The sequence below is a fragment of the Zalophus californianus genome, chromosome 15 (genome assembly GCF_009762305.2).
Source record: "Zalophus californianus isolate mZalCal1 chromosome 15, mZalCal1.pri.v2, whole genome shotgun sequence".
NCBI lineage: Eukaryota > Metazoa > Chordata > Mammalia > Carnivora > Otariidae > Zalophus > Zalophus californianus.
Genome location: NC_045609.1, coordinates 30,318,174 through 30,331,162, shown reverse-complemented (window position 1 = coordinate 30,331,162; position 12,989 = coordinate 30,318,174). Strand labels below are relative to the sequence as shown.

At 39.5% G+C, this 12,989-nt stretch overlaps 1 protein-coding gene across 6 annotated transcripts in view; it reads right to left on the bottom strand.

Annotated features, from left to right (window-relative positions):
• Nucleotides 1-6,351: 6,351 nt before the first annotated feature.
• DDX50 (DExD-box helicase 50) overlaps nucleotides 6,352-12,989 on the bottom strand; it is a 37,815-nt gene continuing 31,177 nt past the window's right edge. For all 6 annotated transcript variants that reach the window (XM_027596498.2, XM_027596499.2, XM_027596500.2 and 3 more), the window contains 3 exons: nucleotides 9,802-9,936; nucleotides 8,629-8,673; nucleotides 6,352-6,846 (listed from right to left, as the gene is read on the bottom strand). In XM_027596498.2, the coding sequence (XP_027452299.2) occupies nucleotides 6,568-6,846; nucleotides 8,629-8,673; nucleotides 9,802-9,936 (459 nt within the window). In that variant the 3' untranslated portion in view covers nucleotides 6,352-6,567. The remainder of the gene's footprint in view (nucleotides 6,847-8,628; nucleotides 8,674-9,801; nucleotides 9,937-12,989) is intronic.

The following is a 12,989-nucleotide window of genomic DNA, read 5'->3' as shown; positions in this document are numbered from 1 at the left end:
TTGAAATCATGCCTGGCTTTGAAAACCTGCACTGCTTGTTCTGTGATTTTGCACACATTACTTAATCTGAACCTGAGTTTCTCATGCATGAAATGGGGATAACAAACTTACCTCATGGGCTGAGAAAATTAAGTAAGAAAATGAATGAAAAGGATTTAGTAGTGTGTGGCACATAAAGCAGGATAAATGAGAGCTATTAAAACTTGTAGGTGTTTAGAAAGACAACTTAAAATATAATCATTTTATGACAAAGGAAAATGCTCTTTTATTTGTGTATTTCATAAGTTTTTACTGCACATTTTTAAATGACAGTTTAAAGGAAAAATTTCATGTTTCACATAAACTATTATTTGATGTTTCACAGTCTCAGTTTTTTAACAAATAAATTTATGTACTACAGCAATGCTTTAACTTACACTCTGGTATCTTTAAGCTAGGAGCCTTGATTTATGCATCTTTGTATCCTGAAGATTTCAAACAGCACCTGGTACATAGGCACATAGATTGACACTAAATGTTGATTGACCATTAAAATGGCAATGTTGGGGGTGGGGGAGAGGAAGGAACCCCTTGAAATAAATTTTAGCTATATACCCAGGCAGGAAAGCAATTCAATCATCCTGGTATTAGTGTGGGAGAAGGGGGAGCAAGCATGAATGCAAACAACCAACTGACAAAAGGCTTAACATCTGGGACTTCAGCATTGTACTTCAGACTTGGAGTACTTAAGTGAAAGTCCAGTCCCTGGTTCAAGGAACCTCTGTGATACTGCTATGATACTGCTATAAACGGTACAGTGGCATTTTTATTATCAATAAGAGAGTAAGCCCAGAACACTACTTAATGGAAAATTGTTGTCAAGGCTTACAAACTATGTAAGTTCCTTTGTAATATACCTGCACATAGGCATAAGGCCAAAATCTAAGAGGAAGCATGCAAAGGTCCTCTCTGGCTCAAAGGCAGCCAAATTACCATATTAAATCTAGTTATCAGTATAAAATTCAGTAACAAATGGAAAAGAAATGGGTCTCCTATATACGTTTGGAAATGTGAAGTTCAGTTTGGATATTGATTCTGCCAACCCAGTTTCCTCTGATGTAGATAATGTCATATTTTCATAAAATTGGGAGAATTTCTATTTCAAAAAGTATGCATACATACACGAACACACACTGATTCAAAAATCTATACAACAGTGTTAGCTGTAATTATCTGAGTGATGTGATTATGGATGGTTTTTATTTTCTTCCATTTGCTTCTCTATTTTTTCAAAATTTCAACAATGGATGCACATTACTAATATGAAAAAATATGGTTAAAAAAACTTATTAAGCACTACCCACAAAACATATGAAACAAAAACAATGTGAGAGGAAGCTCTCAGACATTCACACCTAAATGTGAACTCATTCAAATTTCTAATGCTGAGGGAATAAAACAGATACTTACAAATTCAAAAACTGAAGATCAGGGTAACTGGTTTCATTAAATTCAAATAGCTGTTAAGTGACCACACTAGGCACAGAGTACCCAACAGAAGGATCTGAATAGCCAAAAGGAAGCATGAAGGTGCTGGGCTGTATGAGAAAAGAGCAAAAAAAGGGGCTGAATGCAGCCTAAAACTGAGAATTCTGCCCCCACCTTCTTCAGAAGGTATGGGAAGCTATTACTTCATCTTGTCAGGACCTGCCCCACTTCCCTTGCTAATAGGAAAGCCAGCCTTTAGCAAGTGGACCCCTAAAATCTACCTCCACTCTGATAGCATTTACCTACATGCTTTTCTTTTTCAATCACTTCCCTGAAACCCTTCAACAGCTGTCCAAAACAGGCCTACAGAGCCTTCCAAGATAGGACTCTTGCCTTGTTCTCATCACTGCTTTCCTCATAGCCAGCATCCCAGCAATGAGAGCTACTTACAGTTCACCATACTCAGACCTTGTTTTATTAGCTCTTCTGTGCCCTTTTCTGGCTGTCCACTCCCACTTCCCTGCTTCTTTTAACTGACTGAATTCATGTTCAGTCATCACATCCAAAAAGCTTTCTCTAAACTCCCACCCCCATTCCTGGGCTGGGCTAGGTGCCCTTGTGCAGAGCTCTCAAATTATTGCACTTAGTCACTGCAGTGGGCCTAAGTTTATGTGTCCATCTATTTCACTAGATTCTGAGCTCCTGAGGGCAGAGACTAGGCACACCTTACTCACCTTTGTACCCCAAACATAGTGCCTAGGACATTGTAGGTCTACAACTTATTCTGACTAAATTACTAGTACTCATGCACATTTGTAGGAATGGAGCCCCTCTTTCATCCTTGGTATAAATCCAGAGCTCACACCTACTCAAATGCAGAGCTGAGACTTTTTCCCCCAGTCATAGTTACCTGGAACCCTGTTTCCCATAATCAAAATTTCTCCCTTTCTTAATCTAGCACTCATTAAGGGCTTCACTGAAATCTGGCTCTTCTTGAAAACTCCTGCTCCTGCAACTTTCCCACGCATATGTTGCTCATTCCCTCACATCCCATGTACCCTGGTATCAGTGTCTTCTTTTCCTCAAAACCATTTCTGAACTATTCCTCCTTCAGTATCATGTAAATGCTCTTGTCCCTCTGAAGATGTGTGGCAATACCACCCTATATATCCTTCCTCGTTCAGGTAATTTAACCTCCACCATTCATTGATAGTTGGGCACCTGGCTTAGTCTTCCTCTCCCTCCTCAGTCCTGGAGACTTCATTGTCCATGAAAACACCCACGCTAGCTTCTCTTTTCTTTGACCATCTCAACTGAAATGACCTTTACCCCAACAGGCCTACTAACAAACACTGGACTTGTCTTGTCCCCAACTGCTCCACTCTTGAAATCTCAAATTCAGAGAGCTCTCAGTGACCTTCAGTCCCTTGCCCCTTCTACATTCTCCCTGCTATCAACCCCACCTCCACTTCAATCCCTAGGCAGTCTAGACTCCATAGACATCACTCTAGTCACTTTTGCCAAAGTCCTTCACATCTTCACCTTGTCATCCTTTCATCTCATAGAGCAAACCCCAATCCTGGATCAATCATCTCCCATCTCCATTCCTACAACAGAATATTGAGTACTACAGGACATCACTCAAGTACTCTAATTGCTGCCAGTACACATTGTCTCTAATCTCAACTGGACCCTCAAAACTGCCCGTGACCCCCAGTTTGCCTAGTAAGCTCTCCATCTTGTTCTACAGTTGATACCTCAGCATTTCTCCAATCTCCTCAAATCTCCTAGCCCGCTACTTTCCTCTTCACCTTCAGCAGACCACCATGAAAGAATACTACAGAAAAAAATAGAAGACATCAGGCAGGCAATCTGTCATCTTTTTACCTTAACAGCTGCAAATTCACCTACATGATAAACAGACTTTCTTCCTGGCAAAATGTTAGAGATGTGCTTCTACCATCTATGATTAAAATCTCCAGTGTGTGCTTAAGCTCATCCTTCTGGGTCTTCATAGGGATCTTGCTCCATCACATATTCTTTCTCTTCCTCCCTTTCTGACTCCTTCCCATATTAGTTCATGCTCTAATTTCCCTCATCCTCCCCCAACACACATGTACAAAAAATTCTGTCATTCCCGTTCTTCCTTTTATATCCAGCTTTAGCTTATTCTCCTCTACGTCACAGCCAAATTTCTGGAAGACATGTTTGCTGTCCCTAGTTCTTTCTCTCTCATTTTCTGCTGAACCCACTGCTAAATGGTTTCTACTTTCCATACTTTATTAATATGGTTGCTCCCCATGTCAGATGTCTTCTTTTTGCCAAATCCAGGGGCCAACTCAGGTTCATCTTCTGGTTGCTTGGAAAGCCTCACACTCCTGGGCTTTCTGCCACCTTCTCACCTCTTCTTGATGATGATGGCATTCCCTTCTTCTGCTATGCAGTAAATACAGTAGTCTGCCTCTGGGTTCCCTCCTTAGTCCTCTCTTCTTACTATACGTTCACTAATCTCTTCCACTGCCTTAACTACAATTATTTTTAAAAATTATGTCCAAATCTTGGGCGCCTGGGTGGCTCAGTTGGTTAAGTGACTGCCTTCGGCTCAGGTCATGATCCTGGGGTCCCGGGATCGAGTCCCGCATCGGGCTCCCTGCTCAGCGGGGAGTCTGCTTCTCCCTCTGACCCTCTTCCCTCTCGTGCTCTCTCTCTCTCTCTCTAATAAATAAAATCTTTAAAAAAAAAAATTATGTCCAAATCTTTACACCCCTAGAACAGATCTCTCCTCCTTCAAACCTATAAATCCAACCGCCTGTTTATCTCTTCTTACATGGGCTATTCAGTATTAAAATATCTAATATTGAACTAATCATATCCCCCTTCCCTCCCCATGTAACTTTTCTTGTTCTTCCTCCTCCTACCTTATCTCAGTGACAAAAATCTGTTTCATTCTTCTGCATCTCTCTCATCTTCCAATTCAATCAAGCACTGAGTCCTAACAAATTTATTTCCTACAACTTTGGAGGTGCCTGGTTGGTTCGATTGGAGAAGCATGTGACTCTTGATCTTGGGGTCACTGAGTTCGAGCCCCACATTAGGTGTAGAAGATTACTAAAAAAAATAAAATAAAAAACTAAACAAATAAAACTCTGGAATGTATCCATGTTTCTCAATGTCACCACTGCTATTTAGCACAGTGGTTAAGAATGCTGGCTCAGGACGTGGATGGAACTGGAGGGTGTTATGCTGAGTGAAATAAGTCAATCAGAGAAAGACATGTATCATATGACCTCACTGATCTAAGGAATTCTTAATCTCAGGCAACAAACTGAGGGCAGCTGGAGTGGTGGGGGGGTGGGAGGGATGGGGTGGCTGGGTGATAGACATTGGGGAGGGTACGTGCTATGGTGAGTGTTGTGAATTGTGCAACACTGTTGAATCACAGATCTCTACCTCTGAAACAAATAATGCAATATATGTTAAGAAAAAAAAAAAAGAAGAAGATAGCAGGAGGGGATGAATGAAGGGGGGGAAATCGGAGGGGGAGACCAACCATGAGAGACGATGGACTCTGAAAAACAAACAGGGTTCTAGAGGGGAGGGAGGTGGGGGGATGGGTTAGCCTGGTGATGGGTATTAAAGAGGGCACGTTCTGCATGGAGCACTGGGTGTTATGCACAAACAATGAATCATGGAACACTACATCCAAAACTAATGATGTATGGTGATTAACATAACAACACACACACACACACACACACACACACACACAAGAATGCTGGTTCAGAAGCTAGACTTCTCAGGGTTTAAATCCTCACTCCACTACCTATTATTCAGCTGTGATTCTGGAGAGGTAGTAAGCTCTCAAATGCCTCGGTTCTTATCAGTCGAATTATGTTACCTAACATTAGTGCAGACCACCATCACCTCTACCTTGGATTACTCCAACAGCAACTTAAGAGGTCTCCTGACCTCCAGTCTGTCCCTTCTCCAATCCGGTCTCTTCAGTGCAGCCAATAATCTTTTCTAAAACACAGATCTTATCATGTTACTCCTCACTTTAAATATATTCATGGTTCACCACTGTCTTCAAGAGAATGTTTAAACTTCTTAACAATGCACTGAAGGCCTTTAAGATCTGGTCCCTGTTAAGTACTAAATCATTCTCTCTTATTCCTATCCTCTGCCTGTCATATGCAAACCATACTGAACTAACTGTAGATCCTCAGACTTCCTATGGTATTCTTTGGCTCTGGGTATCTGCATATGCTTTTCTCTCTGCCTGCAAACCCTCTCCCTTCTAAACTATTCTTCCCACCATACACATATTTGCTTAGATCAACAGATACTGTTGTTAAACTTCTTCTTTTGGGTATCACCACTTGTAAGCCTTTCTGACTCCAAAACTGGTTTGGTGCACCCCAACTAGGTCCTTAGCATTCCATACATACCTATTTTACTCTTTAGATGTTAATCTCACTCATAATTGCTTGATTGTCTTTAGACTGTAAGTTCCTTGAGGACAGTACTGTGCCTTGTGCACCACTATATCCCTAATGATTAACATAGTGAGAGGCACACAGTAGACTTCAATCATTATCCGGTGAATAAATTATAGATTGTACAGTGCTTGTACACCCTTTTAATGAACTATATACAGAATTTAAATGCTACACCTAACCAATCAAGTCACTAGTTTCTATAGCCCTTTAATGTAGAAGGGATTTCTTATTTTCTATTACGTATCTTATGGAAGAAATGACCTGAATACAAATACACTACATTTTGCAAAATGCAAGTTATCTTAAGTAAGACTAATTTGACTGTTCTGTTTTAGAAGAACCTGTAGAAGATTACACTGACAAAATTCTTAACACACAGTGAAAAGAGACAATAAAAGGAGTTTTTTTTATTCAAAGGTATAACTGGATAAGTAGATTTGTTTACAACCATTCTTGTGAAATACTTTTTAAAAAAATATGACCAACTTCTTTGCAAAGAGCAGACACATACCTCAACTATGATGACCTAATTTTTGGTGGATAATGTACATGATTAGGCAGAAATAGGCAAGCTCACACTGGTAGATTAACTATCAAATACTCAGTCAAAACTCCGTTTGTGGCCCCCGCTTCTTGATCGATTTCTATTCCCACTTCGTCTTCTACCATCTTGTCGACTTCCTGACCGACTTCCCTGTCGACTCTGTCTACCTGACCGGCCACCAGATCGACCACCTGACCGGCCCGATCGGCCAGACCGGCCACTTGACCAGCCACTCCTCTGCCTGGAGTTAGAAGATGTGTTTCCATCATAATATTCTTCAATTTCAGGTAACTTGGCTGGCAATGAAAGTATCCAGTCTGAATCATGCCACTCTGCCTGTTGGGAGAATTTAGAGGATTAATATAAATGCAAAATGGAAACCATAAGCAAGCATATGAGTACAGAAGATTCTTTTTTAATATCCATCATCTATTAGCTAAAGGCCATCTATCCATTTAAATTCAAAGTATCTGAAACAAAATTGAAAACCAGAAAACAAAAACATATTCAAAGCTCATTCATTAAATTTCCTAAATTTTAGTGTTAGGAGAAACTCTCAGGCTCATTTTGAGACTCATAATTTCATACTCAGTTTATACATTCTAAAAGACAGCACACTGGGGCGCCTGGGTGGCTCAGTCGGCTGAGCATCCAACCCCAGATTTCTGCTCAGGTCATCATCTCAGGGTTATGAGATCGAGCCCTGCATCAGGCTCTGCACTCAGTGGGGAGTCTGCTTGAAATTCTCTCTCCCTCTTCCTCTGCTCCTCCCCCCACTCTCACACACTCCCTCTCAAATAAATATTTTTTAAAAATTAAAATTAAAAAATAAATAAAAGAGAGCACTGATTTCTCAGCACAAAACAAGTAGGCCACTAATAAGTAGTGCACTGCTTTCAGTAGTTATATTGACAGAAACAAGAAGTGAGAGCTAATGATGGAGACTAAACACCTGTTGAAAATATGTAGCCACTGGAAACAATTTGGTATCGGAGTAAAAAACTCAAGATTATGCGAATCAGCAGCTCAAAGGAGCATCACTATGTTATATCCTGCTACATTAACAATTATTCACTGTGATCATGAGTTGCCAAGGAAAGTGAATATTAAAATACCCTGTTGAGGGGGCGCCTGGGTGGCTCAGTTGGTTAAGCTACCGACTCTTGATTTCGGCTCAGGTCATGGTCTCAGGGTCGTGAGATCGAGCCCCGAGCTGGGCTCCGCACTCCACGGGAAGTCTGCTTGAGGATTCTCTCTCTCCCTCTTCCTCTGCCCCTCCCCCTGCTTGCACACTGTCTCTAATAAATAAATGAATCTTTAAAAAAAAAAAAGTGTCCCTAATAGTTAGGTATATGGAAATATTTATGGGTTGAAATGATAGAATACCTACAATCTGTTTCAAAAGAATACATACAATTCTTAAACCCCTTCATCTATTTCACCCAAACTGCCACCCACCTCCCCTCTGGCAACTACTAGTTTGTCTCTGTATTTAAAAATCTATTTTTTTGGCTCTTTTTTCCTTTGTTCACTTGTTTTGTTTCTTAAATTCCACGTATGAGTGAAGTCATATGGTATTTGTTTTTGTCTTAATCTTCCTTTGTGTAAAATAAAAAATTATAAAAATTTATTTAAGCACACCGGGTGTCGTATGGAAGTGTTGAATCACTGTTGTACATCTGAGACTAATGTAACACTGTATGTTAACTATACTGGAATTTTTAAGTTTAAGCATTAAATAAAATATTGTTGTCACTTTCTCCTAGTATAATATGGAAGAGAAAGAGACAAAAGCTGAGTTTGGAAAAAAAAAAAAAGCATACATACAGGAGAGTGGGAAAATGGATGGAAGTGACATGAAATCATGAAACAAACTGGCCATGAGCTAATCATTGCTGAAGCTGGGTGATGGGTACATGAATATTCACTATGCAGTTCTGTTTCTTGTATTTGAAATTATTCATAATAAAAATGTTTTAAATTATGATACAGACTAGATATATTACATTAAGGAACGTTAATTGATTTCGGCATAATAATGATATTGTCACTTTTTAAAAATTCCTATTTTTTAGAGAAACATACTCAATTATTTAACAGATAAAATTTAAAAAATACCTGTAACCTTTCTGACTCAGTTGTGGGAACATCAAAGCAAACACCCTAAAAGCAAAATGAAAACATTTTTATTCAAATGCAGATGAGTTGATTTTTTACCAATACACTAATACTTGCTGGTAATTTTATAGTAGCTAAAAAAAGGGGAAAGATAGGGTGTACCCCATGAATGTTTATAAGATTAAAACAGCTAACATATAATAATGCATGACACAGTGTGGCTGCTTATTGTATTTTCTAAGTCTGAAAAGTAAACACAATATCTAACAGGAATCTACTACTACTACTACTAAGAATCTAGAGTATTCTCCAGAAAAGTTCTTGTAGACACTGTAATGTTTAATGTATAAATTCCTTCAAAAATTTAGTGCCAAAAAGTTTGTTTCTATCCTGAAGAGCTTCAGTGTTTATCAGATAATAAGAATGGTATAACCCAAGATGTTTCTTTTTTGGACCTGGATGCCAATAAATTGAAAATTAATTTAATTCTCAAGTATGGCAACTAGTTTGGCTTAAGGATCTTGTTATATTTTCCCCTCCCCTCCACATTTTTTCTGAATGAGTATATTTGTCTCATACTTGCCAGAAAACATTCTTGATGTATGTAATAGTAAACTTTGAGAGAAATGATTCTTCCTAATAAACAATCAAGATAATAAATTCTAGGCTAGAATAAGCCTATGTAGTAAAGTTAGATAAATAAACATCTTTTTTCAAACCATTAAAGAAACAGAGCCACTAAGATTAGAGATGGTTTTAACTTTGCTATTTCAAAAATGTATTAAAATACTAACTTACTTAATTATCCTCATTAACAACCAATAGAGGCCACTTAAAAGTCAATATTGGGTATTCTCTAAATAACAGAGTTGTTTAGCTATTGAAATCATAAGTTACTTAGTCATAGAATAAAACACCACACACAACCACAAAGAGTATGTATCCAAGAGCAGAAACTTGGATAACTTGGTTATTACACAAACTAAGCAGGATGACTTAAAGCTTTCTAGAGGAATGGGTTATTTATATAACTCCTCAAATTTACAACGGAAAACAAACTATCACACAAAAAAACTGTATTATTCATCTCATTAGACTTCAAAAAAAGAAAGAACAAAATCTGCTAGACATTTAGAGTTGATTGAAAAGCTTTTCCTTGTCTAGAAAACCTACCATATTTCCTTTTAGGAGGCACATTCTGGTAATTTGGGATACAGCATTACTACTCAGCTTTCTGTTAAGTTCTTTCCATGCACAGCTGATATCCTGTATTTCTTCTGGGCTTTCCAAAGTCATGGTGACAAACCCCTTAAGAAATAAAAGTCACATTATCTTTGGAAAAAAAGCAGCAGCAGCAGGACAATGAAGTTATAACTCTGCAGCCCTTCATGACTTCACTGTACATTTCTCATGAGCCATCAGTATAACATGGCTGCCAAAACAAATAACTTTTTTATTTTTTTTTTACTTTTAAAGATTTTATTTATTTGAGAGAGAGAATGAGAGAGAGAGAGAGCACATGAGAGGGGGGAGGGTCAGAGGGAGAAGCAGACTCCCTGCTGAGCAGGGAGCCCGATGCGGGACTCGATCCTGGGACTCCAGGATCATGACCTGAGCCGAAGGCAGCCGCCTAACCAACTGAGCCACCCAGGCGCCCTCAAGTAACTTTTTTTAAATAAAGATTTTATTTATTTATTTGACAGAGAGAGAGAGCAAGAAAGAGCACAAGCAGGGGGAGCGGCAGGCAGAGGAAGAAACAGGCTCCCCACTGAGCAGGGAGCCCTATGCAGGGCTTGTTCCAAGAACCCCAGGATCATGACCTGAGCCAAAGGCAGATGCTTAACCGACTGAACCACCCAGGCATCCCAAAAATAACTTCTTTAAAACTATATTAATAGAAGACTAATGTTTACTGATCACTGAAAGAACCATTCTTCTTTGTATTTCTGTAAAGACTATATATTTAATTCTAACCATCATGCTTTAAGAGATAATTAAACTAGAGCACCAGAGAAAAGATAAAGTAGTGGAGAACTGAGGAAATGCTGAAAGAGTCAGAGTCAGCTTGGAGTGGAAAAACAAGAAGACATAGATCTCTTTAAACTTGTGAAGGACTATTACATATCCAAAAATTACTTGTTCTGTAAAACTTCACTAGACAGCAAAAGAATCAACATGAAGAAGATACAGGAAGGGATTCATCTAATAATTTTGTTTTTTTTAAGTTAGCTCTACACCCAACCTGGGGCTTGAACTCACAACCCCAAGATCAAGAGTTGCATGCTTTATTGACTGAGCCGGCCAGGAGTCTCTCATCTAACAAATATCTACTGAGTGTCCCCTATATATGTGCCAGAGACTATAGTAAGTGCTAGAGATTCAGCAGTAAATAGTCCTTTGTCTCACACGGGTTACATTCTAGTGCTGGGCGTGGGGATGGTGGGGACGAGGTGGGGTAGACAGTAAACAAATAAGCAAATATGTAAAATGCCAGAGAGTAATAAGCATCATAAAGAAAAATACAGCAGGGCAAGGGAATAGAGAGTAAAGGGAAAGGTAAGCTATTTTAGACAGGGTGATCAGGAAAGACCTCTCTGATGTGGTGATAATTTGAAGAGAGACCTAAATAAAGTGAAGGAGGAAGCCATGTGGTAAAAAGAACGAACATCTGAAACAGTGCAAGTGCAAAGGTCTTGTGCAGGAGCAGGTTTATGTTCGAGTAACAAGTAGGTCAGGGTAGCCGAAACAAGCAAGGACAGAGTGATAAGAGATGAGGTCAAAGAAGTACCAAGGGGAAGACCCTGTAGGACATTTGTGGTAAAGACTTTGGATTTTGGTTTAACCATAAAAGAAATTTCAAACCCACTAATACAGCTTCTAAGATATTTAATCAGAAGTTAGATAACCCATCTGCCAAAGAGGGATTCTTTTATTAGATAAGGGTTGGGAATAAATGATCTCTTAGGTACTTCTTAGCTCTAAAGGCTATCCTAATATTTTCCTAAAAGATATGGCTTAAGTATTTTCTTAAGAAGTACTTGGTGGGGCACCTGGGTGGCTCAGTCGGTTAAGCATCTGCCCTTGGCTCAGGTCATGATCTCAGGGTCCTGGGATCAAGCCCCACGTAAGGCTCCCTGCTCGGCGGGGCGTCTGCTTTTCCCTCTGCCTCTCCCTGTGGCTTGTGCTTTCTCTCTTGCTCCCTATCTCTGAAATAAATAAATAAAACCTTAAAAAAAAAAAAGTATTTGGTGGGTTATTAGGGAAAGGATCCTTGCTTACTGCTAAAGCATTACCCCACAAATTACTAATTACAAAGAGTAAAAGATACCTTTACAATGGGACTATAGGGCAGTTTCCATTGTAAACAAGCGATCAAACTAAGCATTATTAGTACTAGAACAATCTGACATTATATGCCTCCTGCTGTGATATGGTATGAAGTACATAATATCACCCATAAGGGTAATTTGGCCCGAACGGTTTAACCTGAATGTAAAATCAAGCTTTGATTTTACTTCCAGTTTACAGGAAAGGCTGAATAAAGGCAAAGTTAAATGATGTATGAAAAGAAAACCAGAAAAATCCAGGTAAGAAATTCTAGACTCTGATCTACACAACTAACCTACACTCTTCAAAAAATTACTCAAATTAATAAAAAATGATGGGAAAACAGTTCCAGATTAAGAGAAACCTAACACCAAATATAACATAAGAACTTGAGTTGGATCCTGAATTTTTTTTTTTTTATTTTATTTATTTGAGAGAGAGAAAGAGAGCACATGCACGTGCACAAGTGCGTGCATGGGGATGGCGGCAGGGGGCCAGATGGAGAGAGACAGGCAGACTCCATGCTGAGTGCATAGTCCAACATGGAGCTCAATCTCACAACTCTGAGGATCCAGATGTTTTTTTAAAGATACATAGTGTGAGGGGCGCCTGGGTGGCTCAGTCTGTTAAGTGTCTGCCTTCGGCTCAGGTCGTGATCTCAGGGTCCTGGGATTGAGCCCCACGTCGGGCTCTCTGCTCAGTGGGGAGTCTGCTTCTCCCTCTCCCCCAGTTCATGCTCTCTCTCTCATATAAATAAAATCTTTAAAACAATAAAAATAAAATAAAATAAATAAAAAATAAAAATACGCTGGGGCGGGGCACGCATCTCGGTGGCTCAGTGGGTTAAGGCATCTGACTCTTGGTTTTGGCTCAGGCCCTGGTCTTAGGGTCATGGGATGGAGCCCTGCATCAGGCTCTGCTCTGGGGTGTGGAGCCTGCTTGGGATTCTCCCTCTCCCCTGCTGCTCAAGCTCCTTCTCTCAAAAAGAAGAAGAAAAAAAAAAAAAAAGATACACAGTGGCGGGGGGTGGGGGA